A 22,240-nucleotide genomic window follows, 5' to 3' on the forward strand; every position below is an offset into this window, starting at 1 on the left:
GTGTGGCCTTTACTCACTCAATATACAATAAAAGCCTCAAACAAACAAACAAAAAAGAAGATGGAAGGAATACACTGTACCAAAAAGAAATGGTTGATGCTTAACCATTTCAAGAGGAAGCATATGATCAAGAATCAAAGGTATTGAAGGAAGCGGTCCAAGCTGTACTGACATATTCATGCACTCATCTTCTGTCCCTGAGTCTTCCCAGAAAATCCACTTAGAATCCTAACTGGCTCCCTGTTGGATATGACAGACTGGTTTTATGCAACCAGAGAGAAGGATTAATGATCTCAGCAAAAAGCTGACACGTTCAAGAGATTTAATTTATATCTATATTATTAACACAGTTTTAGTCAAAGCTGTTGTAGGATTCAGCGGAAGCAGAATTGAACAGGAGGACAGATTCTTTGACTAATAGTCAATCGCTAAGTAGTAGGGAGGGAAAATCTTGGTGGTTGTATTACAGCTGGGGGTGAGGTGGAGAGAGAGAGAGAGAGTATAAAGCATCAGGCTTGTTAGTCATGTCCTTCCAGTCCCTCTGAGAAGTGGCGTCAAGAAGTAGCAGACAGAATCACTGGTTAAGCCAGGGGAATTTGCCCTGCTGCAAGTAACTACTGAAAATCAGCTTGTTGCATCTTATAGTCATCCACAAAAATGCCTCATTTTACAAGACTCATTTTGTTCTTGTTTTGCTTTATGATTCTTGTGGAAAGCAGAAAGTCCAGGAGGCTGCTGGAAATGCCCAGGCCAAGGTAAAGTCATCAGTTGGGAGGGAGGGCACTCCTCACAGCGGGCACAGTGAGACCACCCCCAAGAGGGCTGAGGGTTACAGTGTCCTTACAGGGATCTGTTTTCCCTCCAGAGACAGAGCCAGTTTCTCTACATCATTGTAAACAGCCTCTCATGGGGCACAAGTACTTCATTGTGTCAAAAGGAGATAGCAATGTTAAGGCTAGGTTGAACTTCTCTTTTGATGTCTGTGTTCAGCCAAAGCATTTTAAGTGGAGGTAAAGGAGCTCTCTTCCTGGAAGACTTAGTGGCTACAAAGCTCTCTGTACCTTCCCAGTTGTGCTGCTTTGTTTCTCAAGATTCTATCCTGTAGGGACCATATTGCTAGTTTTGTGTCCCAGTGAATTGCAACTCATGGCAACCCCATGTGTGTCCGAGTAGAATTGTACTCCGTAGGGTTTTCAATGGCTGTGACCTTTCAGAAACAGGCTGCCAGGCCTGTCTTCCAAGTTGTCTGCGGGTGTATTTGAGCCACCAACCTTTGACTAGGTCGAGAACTTAACCATTTATGCTACATAGAGTCTCCATAGGGACCATAGATGGCCACATTATACCCTGTAATAAATAATTACATCCAACTACACTGGATTACTAACTGCAAGGTTGGTGGTCCAAACCCACCAGTCGCTCCTCAGAAACCCTACACAGAGTTACTATGAATTGGAAATAACTCGATGACACTTAACAACAACGAATATATAAGATTTTTGCTGAAACTATTAAGAAAATTATAACTGGGGTTGCCTCTAAGACATAGAACCAGAGTTCAAGATTGGGAACAATCTTGTAATGGTATTGGGTTTTCATTTTATTATTTTGAATCTTACAAAAGGTGTTTATTATTTGCTAGATTATGTACAACATGTGACTAGACAACAGGAAATGATATTTCATGATGTAATGGAAACATTTCCAGGAAATACTGGTTAGACCCAGAACTTGCATTTAAAAAAAATATTATATATCTAGGTTTTTTAATACATTACTTTTAAATTGAGGTATAAAGCATGGTAATTCCAGGCCCTATGTAGATAGAAAAATGGTAAACGCATAAAGATAAGAAAATAACAGGCAGCTAAGACATAAACACATGTGTGAGATGCTATGCATCTATTGTCCATTGTACTAAGCATGGAGTGAATTAGTGGTTTTCAATATAAACTAATATTTTCTTCAGTCACGTTTTCTAGGTTAGTGGTCTTCAAATATTTTAAACCATGTAGTGAATACTTTTTGAAATGATACTTCCAATATAAGTATGCTGCTGCTGCTGTTGGTGGTGGCTGGTAGTTAAGTGCCATGGAGTCGGTTCTGACTCATAGCGACCCTGGACAGGGTTTCTGAGGCTGTAAATCTTTACAGGAGCAGAAAGCCTCATCTTTCTCCCGCGGAACAGCTGGTAGTTTCGAATTGCTGACTTTGCGGCTCGCATCCATATACGTAAATACTACGCTACCAGAGCTCCTTTGTTGTTGTTGGTGGTTATGTGCCGTGGAGTCGGTTCTGACTCTTAACGAGTCTGTACAGGGTTTCCGAGGCTGTAAATCTTTATGGGGGGGGGGGGGGTAGAAAGCCTCATCTTTCTCCCGTGGAACAGCTGGTAGTTTCGAACTGCTGACCTTGTGGTTTGCAGCCCGATATGTAACCACTATGCTACCAGAGCTCCTTTGTTGTTAGGTGAAATCAAATCTGTTCTGACTCATAGTGACTATGAAGAACCGAATGAAACACCACCCAGTCCTGTGCCATCCTCACAATTGTGTTATGCCACTGTGCCAATCCACCTTACTGGGAGTCTTGTATATGTTATTGACATATGAAAGATCAAGCTTTAAACCTATTGCTTTGGAAATTCATAGTGACTCTGTATAGCGTTTCCAAGGCTGTAAATCTTTTTTTTTTGGTGGTTCCAAGGTTTAATGTTGGGTAGGGGAGGGTGCTGGCTTACCCTCTGAGAGGGCCTGAGAGCCAGGCCACCGTAAACCCCCAAGTCAAGCATCTGTGTTTTGCAGCAGAAGAGAGGAACAGAGCACAACTAGAAGCCACCTCTCCTGCCCTCCTGGACTGGGGGAGGGGCGACCCAGAGGGCTAGGCCTCCTCTTTGGGATAGGTCATTGCCTGTTTGGAAGCCCCCTTCCCTCCCCCACAGCCTTTCTGAAGTCTATTCCTTAAAATGCAGAGGGTGGAGTCTAGCAGGGATCACCCCAACAGGGAGCAGACTGGGGTCCCAGATTGCCCTCCAAGCCATTGTGGGAAGAATAAATACTGTATAACCTGCATGTGGAGGAGAGCTGGATGGTGGGCCCAGGCTGTGCTCCTCCTCACTCGGTGCACAGGATGATGTGGATGCAGGAATCCGTGAACACCAGCCCACTCATCTCCCTTATCCGCAGCACAAATGAGGCGTCTTCGAATGGCTTCTGCATCTGGCCTCTGCTGAAGGCACCCAGATCTTCCTGGCTTTGGCTGAGCTGTAGTCACTGAACTGTGAGGCCAGAGATTCAAAGTCACCCTCTCCCGACTTGATCAGTTCCAGGGCCTCCTCCTTGGTTCTGGTGATCATGTCCTGCCGTCAGGACAAGGGTCGCCGTGACTGGCTGTAGTTGACCAGCAGGTGAGAGTAGCGAACCCTGGTAGGCTCCCCCTGCCCATTTTTGCCACCATGGCTGCTGCTGCTGTTGCCACTGGGTCACTCCCACTGGCTGGCATTAGTGATGCGATTGAAGTAGTACACACAGGCTGAGCTGCGGGAGGGAGCTTCTGCTCATCCGCCATCTTCCCTCCTAAGGCTGTAAATTTTTATGGGAGCAGAAAGCCTCATTTTTTTTTTTCCTGCTTTGATATATGTAATTAGCTAGCTAGCTAGCTAGCTCTCTCTCTCTCCATATATATATATACGGATATACACATATATACACACACGCACACACATATATATCCTTATCTATACATATAGATCTTTCTGCTCCCGTAAAGATTTACAGCCTTAAAAACCCTGTACAGAGTGGCTATGAGTTGGAATCAACTCCACGGCCATATAACCACCACCACCATACATACAGATATATCATCCTGGTATGGCTCTATAAGATAAGTATTGGGCTTCTAACCTACCAGTCTCTCCTTGGGAACCCTATACAGGGTTGCTATGAGTCAGAACTGACTCAAAGGCACTTAACAACAACAATAAATATTTATATTGCTGTTGCTGATTTTAAGTGTCATCGAGGTGGTTCAGATTAACATATATATATGTTACCAGCAGTCCTGGTATGGCAATTGCAAGGTGGGCTTGAACTAAAAGGTCAGTGGTTCAAACTCACCAGCCACTTCTCAGAAAAAATATGCATATGAAATAAACGTTGACTGCTTCCTTATTTTTAGATAAAAAATAAATATAAAAGTTACAATCTTCCCACCTGTCAAGAACTATCTTGAGCACCCAAGTGCTTGTCCTTGCTCTGGAACCCGCTATGTTGAGAGATGTCAGTATTCTTTGGGGCCCATTGTTTCGCAGTCAGAAAGCAAACAGAGAAAACCCTCCAGAATGATGGGAAGAGGCGGTCTCCTGCAAGTGCCTCTTATTATGGTGTCAGAATCACAGGTTGTTGAGCTGGAAGGAGCCTCACCAGATGGAACAAATCCCCTGAGTTCTGATTTCTGTGAGGTGTTAATAGGTTTTGAGTGAAAAGGGATTTAAAAAGCTTGAGGAACAGGTTTAGACCATTTTAAACAGATTTCTTTACAAATGGCAAATGGCATTGTGAATCTTGAAGAGGACAAATTATGCAAAGCTTCTTCTGAAAAACAGCAACAGCAGCGCTTTTTTGGGCACTCATATCACACCGAACACACATTAAGAAATGCTGTTCAAATCAGCTCATTTTACAGATGTGGAAATGGAGGTTCAGAGGCAGGAGTAGTTCACACAGCTTGTTAGAGGTTTCGTAGAACTAGGCCATGGGTTCCCAAGTTTCTCAGACTGAAGGAAAAGAGTTGTCTGAAACTGTTATGCTAAGTATGGGCTGGTGCTCAGCATGGGTCTTCAGGGATCCTCTGGGACCCACCAGGCAGCTTTTGCTGACTCACTGTCACCTCTCCTTAGGAGACCTACATATTCATTCTCAGACACTTGAGTAAGCTTGGGTACCAGTTGAAACTGATGCTTATGAGTAAGGAGAATTTCTTGAAATTCACCCCATGAGGTCTTAAAGTGAATAAAATGATCAACGTATGCATTAAAAGAAAAGATCACCATTGAACTGAGTTTGAGAGAAAGGATAGGGGAAATGTCACATCAGGGAACATGACTCAAGGCCTTTGTTTATCCACACTGCAAGGATATGATCAGACAATCCTAGAACTATGCCTCCCTGTGAAAAATCTTAGCCAAGCATTTGACAATTTATTTTTTCAAAATTGCTTTCACTGTTGACATACAAGAATGAAATTATACTAATAAATAACAGAAATAAAATGGCCTGACCCTTTCTGACTATAGTCTTGTCCTTGTTGTTTAGTGCCATGGAGTCAATTTCAACTCCCAGCAACCCTGTATAGAGTTTCCGAGGAGTAGCTGGTGAGATTGAACTGCTGACCTTGTGGGTCACAGTCCAGTGCTGATCCTACAGAACCACACCAGAAGTCCAACTATAGTCTTAGAGCTGTTTATCTCATTAGGATATGTGTGGGTTCACACACAAAGACACATATATGGTCACACACATACAAACCCCTTACACCCTACACAGGGTCTCACACAGTCACTTGCACACAATACACGTGGTCACACACATCACATGGTTACACACACACTCACCACTGCGTGTACACACTTGCACTCTCACACACATTGTTAGGACCCCTTCTCATTTCCTCAGGCGTCCTGGTGGTGCAGTGATTTTAGTGAGTTCTGGGCTGTTAACTAAAAGGTTAGCAGTTTAAACCACTAGTCACTCTGCAGGAGAAAACTGGCAGGTTTCCTAAAGATCACAGCCTGCCTTACTGAGCAGTAACCCTACTGTACCCTATAGGGTCACTGTGAGTCAAAATCACCAAGACACCCATACAAAACAATTATTTTGCCCAGAAACTTCTTTTTTTAAAAAACTGCTTTTGGTTTTTGATCCTTTGTGCTTCTGTTTATGCAATGGCTGCAGAACGAGTCTGTTTTCTCTTCATTGTTCTGGTTTTGTTCTTCCTGCCTCTCAGCCTCCCAGTTTTATTCCTACTCTTCCTTACCCTGCTGCCAGGCAGGATCCTGACTATGTGATCACTTTCCTGCTCAGAGGCCCTCCTCAGGTGGGAGCCGAGAAGCATACTAAACTCTGGGACAGAGAACTCTGGGCTTTGCACTGTATGGCACCGTCTGACCCTTCCCAGTCTTGGAACCTGGGTTCCACTTTAATTTTTCCTTTCCCCACTTGCTTTCTCCTTGGTGCCAACAGCTCTTGATCACCCTTCTCTTGGTTTGCAGTATGGCTAGTTTACATTTTTGTTTGCATTACACTTTGGTGAGCCCAGAAAACTCATTGACCCTCGTTCCTCCCCAGAGAGGGAAGAAAGAGGGACCCTAAGTCATCAGCACCAGGTTCTGGCCCTGCTTCCTGATCTTTCTGGACCTTGGTTTGTCCAACTGAAAAGAAGGATGGTGAAAGCTTCCCCATTGGGTTGATGTGAGGCTAGGGTGATTTAAGTCTAAAGTACACGTCAAGGTCTGACATAGAGAGGTGGGCCATCCATAAGAGTATGGTTAGTATGATTGTTACTGCTTCCAAATAGACCCCAATGCTGTGACATGAACTCTACTTCCCAAAGGCTTCAAGGACACGTATTTCTTCTGTTCTCCACCTCCAAAGGGCTGAACTTGAGGTCCTGTGATGGTTGACTGCCCTCACTCGGGACTGGGGCTCAGGATCTTGGCATCTGAGGACCAAGGCCATTGAAGTACTGACTGGCTATCAGTTAGGAGGATGCCTGAGATCACCCATTTCATGCAGATAACTCAAGGTTTGGGATATTAGTGACCTGAGTTATTCAATAACTGGTCTCTTAAAAAACCTCCCAGGTCTCATTAATGGCACCAGGATTTAAGTCTCCCCTCTCTTGCTGAGATGCTGGCATTCCGGAACTTCCGCTCCCCTAATCCTCCCCTCTAAGTAGAAATTGATGACCAGGAGGGATTTGCTCTCTGCAGGCAGAGAGGCAGTGAGTTGGTTGGACTCACAATTTAACGTCTATGATCCGCTAAGCCCTTATGGATGAGTTCTTCATTAATGCTTTGGGTGCATCGTTGCTGGGGCACCTGAACATGACTCCTCATACAACGGCTGCCCAAAGGACCAGGCCCAGTCCTCCTTCCCGAGGCAAGGTTTGGGGAGGAGGACATTGAGTCTTCGAAGTTCCTTAGAAGCACAGCAAGCATGATCACCTACGCTTCTGTAATCAATGGGTTGCCAAATGCTTGGCTAAAACAATGGAGGCCCCACGTGACAGAGTAGAACTGCTCCATAGAGTTTTCTTGGCTGTAATCTTGACAGAGGCAGATCTCCAGAACTCTCTCCCATGAGGCTGCTAGTTGGACTTGAACTGCCAACCTTTTGAGTGTCAGCTGAGCACTTAATCACTTGTGCTATCAGGGTTCCTTACGGACATGGCAGGGGTGGCTAAAATGTAGCAGAAAGTCCATGAGGTTAAGAAGCTCAAGGAGTTGAGAAATGGTAAGATTCCTGGATTTGGTTGTGGAAAACCTGGATTCACGGTGTCTAGGGTATAGGAAGGAGGAAGGCTGGTGGCTGTGTTGATGGATGCTGTTCTTCTTAAGTGCCGGTGAGTCGATTCTGACCATTAGCGACCCTGTATAGGGTTTCTGAGGAGCAGCTGCTGAGTTTGAAGGGCCAGCCTTGCAGTTCAAAGGTTTTGAAGTCTGGTGCATTAACCCACAGCGCCACACCAGGATTCCCGTGTTGGTGGACAGACAAGGGAAAAAGTAAGAGAAGCAGGAGCTTGAGTTTCCAGCATGAGATGCTGAAATGAAGCAACTGTGGTCTGGTTGGATAGTGAAGGAATTAACGGCAAGAGAATGCTGATAGACTAGGAGACAAGGATGGATTCAACCAAAAGAAGAGAGAGCTCATGAGGTAAAAAGCAAGTGCAGAGGAATGAGAAAGAAAGATCATACGCTAGGGGTAAAATGTGGTGTGCTGAGTTATAATTTCAGGTGGAATGGTTTGGGGCATGACAAGGCGGCCTTGGAGAGGAGGATCCAGTGGGCAACTGGTGTCCTCATATATGTTGAGCTTTCCATAGGAGTCAGCACACACTTTTCTTGAAACACTTTTCCCAGCTGCTTCAGACACTATCCTGTCCTGATTTTCCGCCTACCTGTCTGGCTGCTATTTCTCAGTCTCCTTTGCTGTCTCTACCTTTTCTTTCTAACCTTTAAATGTTAGAGTGCCCCAGGATGTGGCCTAGGCCTTCCCCTGTTTTCTGTCAACACCCTCTCCTGTGGTGTCTCATACAATTCCACGGCTTTAAATCCATCTATATGGTGAGGCTCCCAAAGCTACATCACTGGCCCTGGCGCCTCCATCTGGATGTCTCACAGGCATCTCACAATCAAGGTGGCTTTTATGACCCCTGGCAACTGGCCACTGTCACTACAATTGCAGTGACTCAGGTCATAAACCTGGCTCCTCCTCACCGCCACTCTTTCCCTTACACTCCAAATCCATCAGCAAGACCTAGCTCCTTCTATTGAACCACTTTTCGACACCTCACCCTACCACCGGTGTGAGCCACTGTGTTCTCTCAACAAAAGGCTGTTCCCTGACTTTCACTCTGCCCTCTTATAGTCCACGTTACACAGAAGCCAAGTAATCTTCTCAGGTTGTAAACCAGACCTGGTGGCTTCCCTGATCAGAATTTCCCATGGGTTATTCCTCATGATCTGGTCCCTGACTGTATTTCTCACTGATATCCTCCTCCTCTCCACTTGCCTCCAGCCCACTTCCTGCTCAGCACACAAGCCAGACCCACCCCAGGACATTTACACTTGATATTTCCTCCAGAAATAACATGGCTCTGTTCTCCAAGTCTTGGTAGTCTTCTCCTATCATCAATATAAATAGTCTCCTCCCCAACCTATCTCTCTTACCCCTTACCCTGCTTTATTATTTTTCATAGCACTTGGCACTTCCTGATGTTCTATTATTTATCTTTCTCCTGATGTGTTGTCTGTCTCCTCCAGTAGCTTATAAACTCTGTAAGGGCAGTGAATGTATATGCCTTTTTACTGTTGTATCCTCATGAACTTGAATGGTGTCTGGACAGAGCAAGTTCTCACTCATAAGAAATTGGTTGAACCAATGGATTTGACTCAGAATTGAGAAACTGAGAACAAAGTGTAAGCTGGCTGTCCACATGGTTGTTGATGTCGCTGAGGTTGATGGGAGGAAGTGACTGGAGGAAATACAGAAGCAGGTGCGGTCAGAGCTCTCACTAGAATTGAAGGGATGGCAGGAAGCTCTGAAGCTGTGAGAAGCTGGCCATATGCTAGAAGGTGGGGAGTCCTGGCTTATAGGGGAATCTGCTCTTTGGTGAGGAAGGAGGACAGGCCAGTTTTGGGGTCATTGCTGAACAATAAAACTCTGTAATTATGGAAATGCTATATATCCACACTGTCCAATAGAGTGACCACCAGTCACAGATGGTCATTGAGCACATACATGCAGTTAGAGTAACTAAGGAACTGAAATTTAATTTTATGTACTTGGAATTCATTTAAAAAGTTGCATGTGGCTAGTGGTTACTGGTTGGTACAGTTTTAGACCTCCCATTAAATCATATCACCTGGACAGTGCTGGTGGAGAATGGAAGTTCAGAAGGATTTCATAGGAAAAAATTTAAAAACAGTATCCCTCATCTCTCTTACAGAGTTTAAGAATAAAATGCCTGTTTCTTTCATAAGTGGATGAAGTGTGACAGGAACACTGGGAGTAAAATAAGGGTTAACCAACTAAAGTCTGGTGTGGTGCTGTAGGATTAGCACTGATCTGTTAACCACAAGGTTGGTGGTTCAAACCCACCAGGTACTCTTAGGAAATCCTATACAGGGTCGCTATGAGTTAGAACTGACTTGCAGGCACTTAACAACAATAACAATACTCCAAATAAACATCTTTTCATTTATTTATAAAAACTTACAATATCACGTAGGCAGCAGAAACTATCAAAACACTGACTGCTCATATTGGTGTTAATTTTCTTCTGTCAGGAATTAGACCTTATGTTCAATCAGACCCCACAGTCCAGATGACCTGCCAGAAAAGTCTATTCTGATTGACTTGTTATCTAGATTTCTTTCGACACCTGGGAGAGATGGAAGCTGTTGTAATTCTCTACTTAGAATGAATTGGGGTCCTAGGTGAACCAAGGAAGAAGTCAATGTGCATGGGTGGTGAAAACTGTTAACATAACTAACTGCTAATTGAAAGGTTGGGGGTTCAAGACCAGCCAGAAGTGACTCAGAAGAAACTCCTTGCCATTCACTTCCAAAAACTCCATCATTGAAAACCCTGTGGGGCACGGTTCTACTCTGGGCACCATGAGTTGGAATTGACTCCATGACAGCTGTTTTGTTTTTGTTTTCAGGAGACACCGAGCTAATAGTAGTAATTATTCGAGTTCACATTTTTGTGATCTTATTGTGTGCCAGCCACTGTTCTGCTGGGGTTGAGAACTGCATTTACCTCATGGGATGATCTGAGGGTTGACGGAGGTAATGTGTGCAAATCTCTGGGCACAGAGCCTGCCCTCACAAGAGCTCAAAATACATTTTTTTTGAAACATAAATGCAGCTATTGTACCAGGTTCTCATAGCAAACACTGCTTATTGTTGGGTTTAATGGTCACAATAACAGAAAATCCCTGAGATGGGAACTTTCAGTTTCAACTTTTCAGGTTCAAACTTTCAGTTTCAACCAACCCTTTACTTGTTGTGTGATTAGTACCCCTCTGGTAGCATAGTGGTGACGAATCAGGTTGCAAACCTTAAGGTCAGCAGTTCGAAACTACCAGCTGTTCCGCGGGAGAAAGATGAGGCTTTCTGGTCCCGTAAACATTTACAGCCTCGGGAACCCTGTACAGGGTTGCTATGAGTCGAACTGACTCCACGGCACATAACCACCAGCACCACCACCTTTTACAAGAGGCCCTGGTGGTGCAGTGGGTTAAGTATTAGGCTGATAACCTCCAAGTCAGCAGTTCAAATCCACATAATATCATATCCTCAGGAGAAAGATGAGGCTGTCTGCTCCCATATTTAGTCTTGGAAACCCTAAAGACAGTTCTACTCTGCCCTAAAGTGTCACTACGAATCGGAGTTGATTCAATGGCAAGGGATTTGCTTGGCTTATGGTTTCACTTTTTACACCATAATCTTTAGCACCAAGAGCTCCAGGAAGCTTTGGAAACTCTGCTAATGGCAGCTGGTGAAGTCCGGAGCTGCCTGGAGCTCTTGGTGCTAAAGATTATGGTGTAAAAAGTAATTATACTTTGTTGTCCACTGGAATCTCATGGGGAGCTTTTAAAATATCCCAATGCTGAGATCTCCCTCCAAACCAATCAAACTCAAGTCTCTGGGGCAGAGAACTGTGACCCAATTATCAGTATGTTTTAAAATACCCCAGGTGATTACAATCTCTAGCCAAGTTTGAAAATGATTCATTTAGCCAATAGAAGACAAAATAAAATATTGTATTGAAATACGCAAAGACCCGGAGTTAGAAAAACCAAAAGGGAAAACCATGCTTAGCATTTCTTAAACTGAAAGAACTGAAGAAAAAATTCAAGACTCGAGTTGAAATATTAAAGGATTCCATAGACAAAATATTGAGTGATGCAAGAAGCATCAAAAGAATATGGAAGGAATAGAGTCGCTGTACCAAAAAAAATTGGTCCATGTTCAACCATTTCAGGAGGTAGAATATAATCAAGAGCCAATGGTACTGAAAGAAATTCCAGCTGTACTGAAGGCATTGGTGAAAAACAAGGCTCTAGAAACTGATGAAATATCAATTGAGAAGCTTCAAGAAATGAATGCAGCACTGGAAGTGCTCGCTTGTCTGCGCCAAGAAATGTGGACGAGAGCTACCTGACCAACCAACTGGAAGACATACATATTTGTGCTCATCCCAAAGAAAGGTGACTGTACAAAATATGGATGGTATCTAGCAAATATCATTAATAGCATATGCAAGTGTAAGTTTGGTGAAGATAATTAAAAAATGGTTGCAGCAGTACATCAACAGGGAACTGCCAAAAATTCAAGCCAGAAAAAGATGGGAATGAGGGATATAATTGCTGATGTTAGATGGATAGTGACTGAACTGAGCTGCTGTCCTAAGCTCCAGCGCCGGCTTGCTGGCTTCCTCCATGTAGCTGGGGGACTGTTCCCACTCTGGTGGGGATTGCTCTGATTCCTGATAGCTGTGGTTGTCCTGGTTCTCCTGGGAATTGTGGCTCTATATCAGTTTTGCCATCTGCAGACAGTTGGCACCTGGATGACATAAAGGAGCATCAGGACTGGCTAGAAAAAATGAAACAACAATCCCCAAACAGCATTTTAAAACTTTAACTGTATTTATTTCAGAATTGTATTAATCACAAAATTAACTATTACACTAGAGGGATTTTTGAAAAAGAAAAACAATACATAGTCCTTCACTAATCAACCCAAATCATCTTCATTCAATCATAACTCTTGGAAAGACATTTAAGAACTTGCCCAATGAAGAGTGCTGACCTGCTGAAGAGGTCATTTGCTTTAGGACGGTTTTCAAAGGCTCTGTCTGTGAGGGGCTTGGGGGAACTGTATCCTTTCTCACAAAGGAGCTGTGGTAGCATAGTGGTTATGAATTGGGCTGCTTATCTTATGGTCAGCAGTTCGAAACTACCAGCTGTTCCGCGGGAGAAAGATGAGGCTTTCTGCTCCCATAAAGATTTACAGCCTCAGAAACCCCGTACAGGGTTGCTGTGAGTCGGAACCGATTCCACGGCACATAATAACAACAACAGTCCTTCCTCACATTGCTCTCAGCCAGAAGGGGATGGCAGGATGGAGAAAGGGTGCCTAACAGGTAGGTCCTACAAAGAGTAATCTCCCCAAACCAGCTCATTCAATACCTTTGTTGTTGTTGTGTCCCTTCAAGTTTAGGGTTTCCAAGGATTGGCTAGTGGATTTGAACTGTCGACCTTTCGGTTAGAAGTCTAGTGCTTATCCTGCAGACTTTCTTGTTTATCTTTGCAGTCATTTATATAAGAAGAACCTCGATGTAACCAAAATGCAAAAAGGGAAACCTCAGCCACTTCTCAGAGTGGACGACCATGATTTCACCATGAGGCCCGCCTTTGGAGGTAGGACGCTTGTCACAGGGCTGCGTGGTGCTACTCTTCCTGTGGTTCTCTTGGACACAACCTTTCCTAGGTGGTGCGATTTTCCCACTCCTGGTCAAATAAACCCAATTGCGTTTCGGGAGTCACCAATTTTCCCAAGGAGATAAGAACTGGCAGGAAGTGAGGGGGGAATGTTGTTGACTGAAAGGATGCTGACGGATGACTAAGATGTTGGCATCCAGAATGGAGGCCTGCCCTGCTGCTGCAAGAGCAGGCTGGGAGAGTCTAGAATTTTGTGTTCTGAGGGGCCACCTGCTTTCCAAGCAATGAGAACAATTTCCTCTATTAAAAGACCTCCTGGTAGCCCTATCCCCAAACGAGTGTGACTGCTTGCGGGGGTCAGGGATTTGGAGAGTGACCTGTGGCTGTCTTTTCAGGAGCTGGAGAAGTGCCACAGCAGAGTCTGGAAACAAGTTGGTCATCTGTTCTGACCAGGCAGGGAGTCCAGTGAGAATAGCAGAACGTAAAAGATTCCCGGGCCAGTTCCATGCTTGTGCACTGTGGGAAAACTGAGGCCCAGAGTAGTTCAGGCGCTGGGCCTGGCGAAGACTAACCTACACAGGCTGGCTTCCCTTTCTCCTTTTTCTCTGCCCTTTGTGCTCTCTTAGGAACCAGTGTTCTGGGGCAGAAGGAATAGGGGTGGCTTTCTGTGCCTCCATTTGCTCGCATGTGAACTGGGGACAATCTTCTCTCTATGTATGGAGTTGTCATGAGGATGAAACAAGATAATGTATATACAGCCCATAGCATATGTTAGTTCACACATTCTCTCAGAAAAACCCAGCTGTTAGACCTTTCTTCTGTGTGGCTGTGGTGTTGTTAAGTGCCGTGGAGTTAGTTCCGACTCATAGCGACCCTGTACAGGGTTTCTGAGGCTGTAAATCTTTACGGGAGCAGAAAGCCTCCTCATCTTTCTCCTGCGAAAGAGCTGGTAGTTTCGAACTGCTGACTTTGAGATTAGCAGCCCAATTCGTAACCACTACGCTACCAGAGCTCCTAGTGTGGCTGTGAGAGGATTCAAAATTTAATTGATCCCTGAGGTTTTTGCATTTTAAAAGGGCTCAAAACTTCCCATTAAACTTCTTGAGCTCTGACCCTTGTCATGCAGGATAAAGAGACAGCAGGTTACTGAGATCCTTGCCTGGTTCTGGGAGAAAGTGAGGAAAGCCAGGACCTAATTCTTAGACACGGTCTGGAAAACCGGTGCTGAGCAGAACCACCTGAAGGGTGGCAGCGCTCTCAGGGGTGCTCTCTCCTCAGTGAGGCCGTCAGTGAGTGGAGACTCAGGACAGTCTTCTCCTTGCTCCTGACCTGGGAGAAGCTGCAGGTGCCGCTCCAGCTGTCAAGATCTCAGGCTCCAGAGCATAGGGTGGGGGCTGTTCCTCCCTCCTTCCAGCTGACCCTGGGGCACCTTTTATCCCTGCACAGCTCTTTTGGGGTGTCCAGATGTCACTTGGATGAAATAGGGGACAGAAAGCACGTAGTGAAGCTCTGGACTCCACATCCAGACCAGGCTGTGAATAGAAAGGTTTGTCATTCCTGGGAGAGACAGGCAGGTCGAAGCCGAAGACGGGAATCCCTGGCCAAGCAGGGGGGATGGGGCAGTTATAGGAGGGACTTCCTGCCCTTCGAAGTGAAAGTGATTTTGATAAGCTATATTCTTTGAGAAAGTGTCCCTGGGTGGCACAAATGCTTAAGCACTCAACCACAAGCCAGAAGGTGGGTAGTTTGAAACCCTCCAGAGGACCTCAGAGAACAGGCCTGGTGAGAGGTCATAGTCTAGGAAGCAGTTGTGTTTGGTACACGTGGTGTCACCATGAGTCGGCACTGACTAGAAAGCAAATAATAACAACCATCTTTTGAGAGCAAGGGAACTGGCTTGAGCTCGAACTCCTTCATTGCATGTGCTTTTGAGGGTCCCCATTCCAGCTGCACCTTATCCTGGGTAGAGCACTGCTTAGGGGATAGGTGGGTCTCTGTGAGGAAGGAGGTGGGCAAACAGCACGTAGGAGACTCTGACAATAGAAGATATCCCTTTCCCAGGGGCATACCTGAGAAAGGACCCAATCTGCCCTAAAACTTGGGAGCTGGCCCAGCCTACCAACCCCTTCAGTTACAGCCTAGCACACTGAGCAGGTCATTTAAACAAAGATGTCAGTAGACAGCCTTATACTCTTGTGGGATGTGTCCTCTCATTTCCCATCTTTTGTTTCCTTTTGTATTTCTCAGACAGAGATTTTCTTGTGGATTTATGTTCAGTAGGTGATGGAGGAGAATTTGTACTTGGATGACCTTTTAAGTCTGGAAAAAGAAAAGATTAAAAATCTAATAGTTTCCTAGTAATCCCAGGAATCAGTTAAAACAAAAATATCTTGTTGAAGCAACCAGCTGCCTGCTTTGGGAGTGTGCTTTAATGTTCACAGCATCGTCCTCGGTGTTGGCTTGCTCCTTCTCGCAGTCTATCTACCTCCGACCCATGCTCATAAGCCAGTTTAGTGCATTTCTTACATCACTACTTCCAACCATGTGACCTTATTAAAATTAGAAATCATTGCTCAAATTCCTCCTATCAGTTACTTTTTGTTTAATTAATTAGCTAATTTATTCAAAGTGTACGGATTAAGAAAGTCCTTGGTGTTACAAACAGTTCAAACACTTGGTTGCTAACTGAAAGGTTAAAGATTTAAGTCGACCTATCAGAAATGCCTTGGAAGAAAGGCCTGATAATCTATTTCCAAAAAAGTCATGAAAACACTAAAAATCATGTTGCCATGAGTCAGAGTAGACTTGACAGCAACTAGTTAGTTGTTGGTTGGTAGTGATTAAGAATACAGACTTTAGGTTTCTGGTTATCTATTACTGCACAATAAACCACTCCCAAACAGTGGGGTAAAAGTGTTAACAGGCATTTCTTGTGCTTACACATCATGTTGATTGGGGTCAGCTGGGCTGTTCTTATTTGGGCTCTCTTATATGGTTGCAGTCAGGTGGTGGCAGCTTGTAGTCATCTCAAAGGTTCTTTGCTCTCATGTCTGATAAGTGGACTGGGAAGACTTCAACACCAGGGGCTGGAATAGCTGGGATCTTCAGGCGTCATTGTCACTTTAGGTCAGCTCATCACATGGTAGCTGAAGAGAAACAAGTAGAATTCTTAGAAGTCTTGTTGCATCATCACATCTGCTGCATTCTCTTAATCAAACAGCCACAAAATTGCACCCAGTTTCAAGGAGATGGGAATTATACTTACCTCTTTAAAGGAGGAATATTAAAGAATTTGCAAATAAGTTACAGTCAATATGATGCCATAGATACATGTACTGGAATGACCCCCTGACAACAAAGACCCAAGGAGGCACAAAAAAGTCTCCAGACTCTAACAGAGAGTTAAAGAAATAAACTGAGCACTGACTGAAAGGAGAAGTAAAACTAGACTAACAGGAAAGCAGAGATTTGTCAGCATGGAGCAGTGTGATCATTTGGGGACCACAGACTGACGAACTCAGGAAAGAAACTGCAAAGAGAACACAGCTATTGGGAGAGATTACGTGCAAGCAACCCTAGGAAGAAATGCCTAGGTGGACAGAATGTGGTCAGGGATTGAGTACCTTTGTGGGCAAACACAGGAGTGGTGTAGATTTGTAACCAGGAAACCACAGGGTAGTAGACCTAGAACCAGCATTTAGAACAGACAGGAGGAGAATTGAAGCAATGGATTAGTGGAATAAGGGTATTGAATTGAAGCAACAGAATTAGTGGAATAAGGGTATTAGCAAGAAAAGGAACAATTTACACATGGTCAGAATTCCAGAACAAGAGAAGACCAAAAATTTTAAAGATTTCCTGGCGGAAAACTTTACTAACATCTTGAAATATCCACCCAAGAAGCTCAATGAACCACTTATAGGCTAGGTCCCAAGAGAAAAACAAGACATAGTCATTATAAAAATTTCCAAAACCAAAGATGAAGAAAGAATCCTGAGAGCAGCTTAGGAAAAATGAAATAAAAGAGGACTTTTAAAAAAGTTCATGGAAAAATTCCATTATATTTTAATAAAAAAGGGGGGGAGCAATAAGACTAATCTCTTATTTCTCAGCAGAAACCATGCAGGCAAGGAGGCAATGGGATGACATATAAAACCCTGAAAGAAAGGAAAAAAAAAAAACCAACCAACAATTATATACTCTGCTAAATAGTCTTTCAGATACAATGGAAAAATTAAAACATTTCTAGATAATGGAAAGTAAAGGAATTTGTAAAAAAACAAAACAAAAAAACCAGACCTGCCTTACAAGAAATATGAGAGACTTTTAGACAGAGAGCCAACAATATCAGACAATAATATGAGATTAAGGCACATGACGGCATCAGTCAGATATCAATTCAGATAAATAAATCTTAAAAATAAAATAAAGTTATAAGACTATAAATAGGGACCAGAGACATCAATCTGTAAATGACAACAACTTCAAAACAAAAAGAGGAAAAAAATTAGTTATTAAACTCCCATATGGAGAGGAAGTCAAGCTAATATCAAGAAATAGGAGACTATTTTAAATTTAGGAAAACAAACATAAATTTCAGGATGACTACAAAGAAAATTCATAAACCTATTAATCAAAACAAAGGAAACCTGGTGGTGCTGTGGGTTAGGGGTTGGGCTGCTAACCACAAGGCTGGTGGTTCAAACCTACCAGCCACTCCATGGGAGGAAGACGAGACTATCTAAAAGTTTACAATTGAGAAAATCCTGTACAGGGTTGCTATGAGCCAGAATTGACTTCATGACAGTGAGTTTGGTTTTTGTTTATTCATCGAAACAAAAAAGAAGAGAATCACAAAAACTAAGTAAATACAAAATCAGCAACAACAAAAGAAATGAAAGGAAAATGAACAAACAAAAAGAACTCATCACAGACATTTAAGTAGAATAAAGGAACTGTAAACACCACGCACACACAGAGTTTAAGAAAATGACAGTAGTAATTTCATACCTAGTGATAATCCCACTGAGTGGAAGTAGTTTAAATGAACCAATCAAGACACAGAGTAACAGAATGGATTAAAAACATGACTCATCAACATGTTGGCTACAAGAGACACAGCTTAGACATAAAGATATAAATGAGCCCAAAATCAGAGTATGGAAAAAATACACCAAGCAAACAATAATAAAACAATAGCAGGAGTGGCAGTATGAGTCTGATGAGATAGACTTTAAGGCAAAATCCAAAAAAGGCAAAGAAGGGTTGTATATGATTATAGGGTCAATTCATGAAGAGGACATAATCACAGTAAATATTTGCACACCCAATGACAAGGCTCCAAAACATAAAATAAACTCTAACAGTACTGAGAAGAAAAATAGACAGTTTCATAATAATAGCAGACTTTAATACCGTTTCCCCAGTTATTGACATCTTGCATTCCTATGGTATATTTGTTTTAATTGATGAGCCAGTATTGATATATTATTATCAACTAAAGTCCACAGTTTAGATGATTCTTTGTATAATATTGTTGTTGTTAAGTGCCGTCAAGTTAATTCTGACTCATAATGACCCTGTATAGGGTTTCCAAGGAGCGACTGGTGGGTTTGAAACACCAACCTTGTTTTAGCAGTCCAGTGCTTATCCTACAGCATCACACCAGGACTCTGTATTGTATGGGTGTTAACATATGCATCCTGCCAGGTATCTACCATTATGGTATTTATTATACAGAGTAGTCTCTCTGACCACTCATTCATCACTCCCCTCCACATGTATCCCTTACAACCCCGGCCTGCTCACTGCTTCTCCAGTTTTGTCTTTTGCAGAATGCCATACAGTTGGAATGGCATAGCATGTGGCATTTTCAGACAGGCTGCTTTCACTTAGCAATATGCATTTAAGGTTTCTCTTTGTCATTTTGTGTCTTGATAATGAATTCAAGTATTTTCATGTTAAGTAATTCCTTGTCTAAGTCATCCTGGTCTCCCATGTCAAGAACTGTGACAACTGTGTCAACTTCATCCAGATAGGTTTTTCATTGTAAAAATAAGAAAATATTTCTAACATTAAGGTAGACATGTTAGATGTGGAGTCAATGATGACAAGAAGCAGGAACCCTGTCAGGTAGGGAGAGGAAAAACAGCCCATCTGGTAAGTTGTAGCTAGAGGACAGTTTTGGCAGAATAAAGAAATCAAATGCACATCAATTCACTTCCCCTTGTGGTTGAGGGGATTCAATAAAATTCTCCAGATAGTTGTGAGGGAGCCCAGGAACTTTGTGCATGTCAGGGATTCACTGATCATCATACTTGGGGAGCTTCCACATCAAAAGTGAGGATGAAGTGGTGATGCAGCTGTGGTACCTGGAGGGTGGGGGGTAGGGTGGGGGTTGGTCAGATTACCTGAGCTCCTGACCATCTAAGGCCTGAGAGGTGCTTGACAAGTATTGAGAGTTCCTGCACACTCACCGAACAGATGCAGAGTGCTGAGCTGACCAGCAGAGCAGCATAGGACACAATGTGGGGATCTTGCTACCAGAGGCTAGAAGCCAGGACCATGGATCTGTCAAAAGTCAGATGGCTTTGCCATACCTCAATAGTCAGCATTCTAGGGACCAGTCCAGACCAGCACTCAGTCGAGGACCCTGTCTCCTCTATACCACAAGGTGACATAAGATAGGAGAGAATGAGATGCTGTTGACTGGTTATTAATTTTTCTTCCATGCTTAGAAAGCACAAGAGCTTGCAAGAAGGATCAAAGAAACTGCCTTTTAAGTTTTTCATATCTGAGAGGTATGGGTTAATTATCCACCTTGCTACATGATATTTACTTTTACTGTTCACGTAACCTGAAGTGCTCTTCTGGACCTCCCTCTCTGTTGAAAGTAATTAATGCTTCAAAGGCCAGTTCAAGTGCTGTGACACATTTTCAGTGCCTGCGGTCAGCATTCATCAAAAGTTATCTCTTTTGTCAATTTTTTTTTCCAGTGCCATTGGTTATAGCTAATTAGCTTTCCTCTGAGATAAACCTATTAATCAAATGTGGATGCTTCTAACAAGCCAGGTCCTGAGAGCAGAATGACACAGTAACAGACACCAAGCAAGGTGATCTGTTTTATCTAGAAAATGTCCTTAGCTCAAACCAGCTCCTATTCAAACACTGTGCACATTATCTGAAAACCAAGCCACTTGGAAGTGGATTCAAAGAGAGTGATCATTATATTGTTTCTTCTGTTTTGCTCTTGGAACTACCGTATGTCACTTGGAACTTCAAAGAAAGGGGATGGTGGGGAACTTCCATGAGAGATGACACCACCCAGGACTCTGAGGTCGGTTTAAAATCTCAGACTAATGAAGGGTCCAGAGGACACCATATTAACCAGCCCCTCATCCCTTGATGGTAATGTCGAGAACCCTTAGCACTGAGCAGGGGCCTGGGGCCTGGGATAGGGGCCAGTCAGGTTTTCTGCAGACCCTCGAATTACAAGCTCTACAGGAGAGATTGTCAGACCTGCAGAGAAAGTCCCCTCAGGTAACTTTAAAACACTCCATGAGGCTGGACTAAGAATACAACTGTTGAAGATTTTTCATGAGCCTGTACCATCAGCTGAGGAACACAGTAAAACAAAAAAGTCAGCCTCTTGTTGTGAAGTGTTGTCCAGTGGGTTCCAACTCATAACAACCCTGTATAGGTTTTCCAAGGCTATGACTCTTTGTGGGAACAGGAAGTCTCAGTTTACACCCTGACTTCTCTGTGAGGAATAAAAAATTGTACTTATTTGCTTTCATGCTTAGGAACACAGGAAATATTCACTGAATCCCACCAGTAATAACTAAAATATATCCATTCTTTTGGGTTCAGCCAAAAAAAAATCTTTATTGGTAGGGTCTCAAGTATTAGCAAACCTCTTGTACAGTCCTGATGTGGCACTGTAAAATGAGCACTAGACCACAAGGTAGGTTTGAACAGCAAGGTTGGTACTTCAGACTCACCAGCCGCTCCTTGGAAACCCTGTGCAGGGTCGCTATGAGTCAGAATCGATTCGACGGAACTTAGTAGCAACAAGGGAGGCTTGGGGAGGAGTCAGAGAACCCATCAAATGCCAATAGACATCTCCATGAGGACCTCCCACCAATTTGGGTTGGGATTGAGAATTGAATCTCTGATTCCTACTCCATTATCCTCTTGCTCTGGCCCATGCCAAAGTCTGAATTCCTTCCGTTTTTTTTGCATTCCCCAAGGCCTAGATTCCCACTGCCACTCTAAGCTCTTGCCACTCAGACCTTGTGGGTCAGAACATTCTGGTCCTGCACTCCATAGTTGGGCTCAGAACATGAAGATGCTGCTGGGCTAGCTTCCTAACAATGTCTCTCCCCAGAAACATTGACTTCACCCAGAAACATTTTTAGCTGTGAGTGAATCATGTGTTGTTGTTATGTGCCGTCGAGTCGGTTATGACTCATAGAGACCCTGTACAGGGTTTCCAAGGCTGTAAATCTTTACGGGAGCAGAAAGCCTCATCTTTCTCCATTGAAACAACTGGTAGTTTCAAACTGCTGACTATGAGATTAGCAGCCTGATTCATAACCACTACGCTACCAGAGCTCCTTGAGTGAATAATATAGCACTTGTTAATATGCTTGTCACACATAAGTTTCTAAGCTTTATATACACATATGTTGTTTTTTTAGGTGCTGTCGAGTCAGTTCCAACTCATAACAACCCTTTATAGTGTTTCCAAGGAGTAGCTGGAGGGTTTGAACAGTTGACCTTGCAGTGCAAACTGATCTTTCAGTCCAATGCTTACCTGATGATACTACAATCCTTATATATTTATATGTTGTTGTTAAGTGCCATTGAGTAGGTTTCAACCCATAGTGACTCTATATAGAGTTTCCAAGGAGCAACTGGTGGGTTTGATTTACTGACCTTGTGGTTCACAGTCCAGTACTGATCCTACAGTGTCACACCAGGAGTGTGTGTGTATATATATATATATATATAT

The 22,240-nt window shown here is 43.4% G+C and overlaps 1 protein-coding gene across 1 annotated transcript in view; it reads left to right on the plus strand.

The window, feature by feature from the left end:
- Positions 1 to 597: 597 nt before the first annotated feature.
- GABRR2 (gamma-aminobutyric acid (GABA) A receptor, rho 2) overlaps positions 598 to 22,240 on the plus strand; it is a 51,653-nt gene continuing 30,010 nt past the window's right edge. The window contains 2 exon segments of the mRNA XM_006870621.1: positions 598 to 755; positions 13,100 to 13,206. Of these exon segments, the coding sequence (XP_006870683.1) occupies positions 658 to 755; positions 13,100 to 13,206 (205 nt within the window). The 5' untranslated portion in view covers positions 598 to 657.

Source organism: Chrysochloris asiatica, unplaced genomic scaffold, assembly GCF_000296735.1.
Source record: "Chrysochloris asiatica unplaced genomic scaffold, ChrAsi1.0 scaffold00146, whole genome shotgun sequence".
NCBI classification, from domain to species: domain Eukaryota; kingdom Metazoa; phylum Chordata; class Mammalia; order Afrosoricida; family Chrysochloridae; genus Chrysochloris; species Chrysochloris asiatica.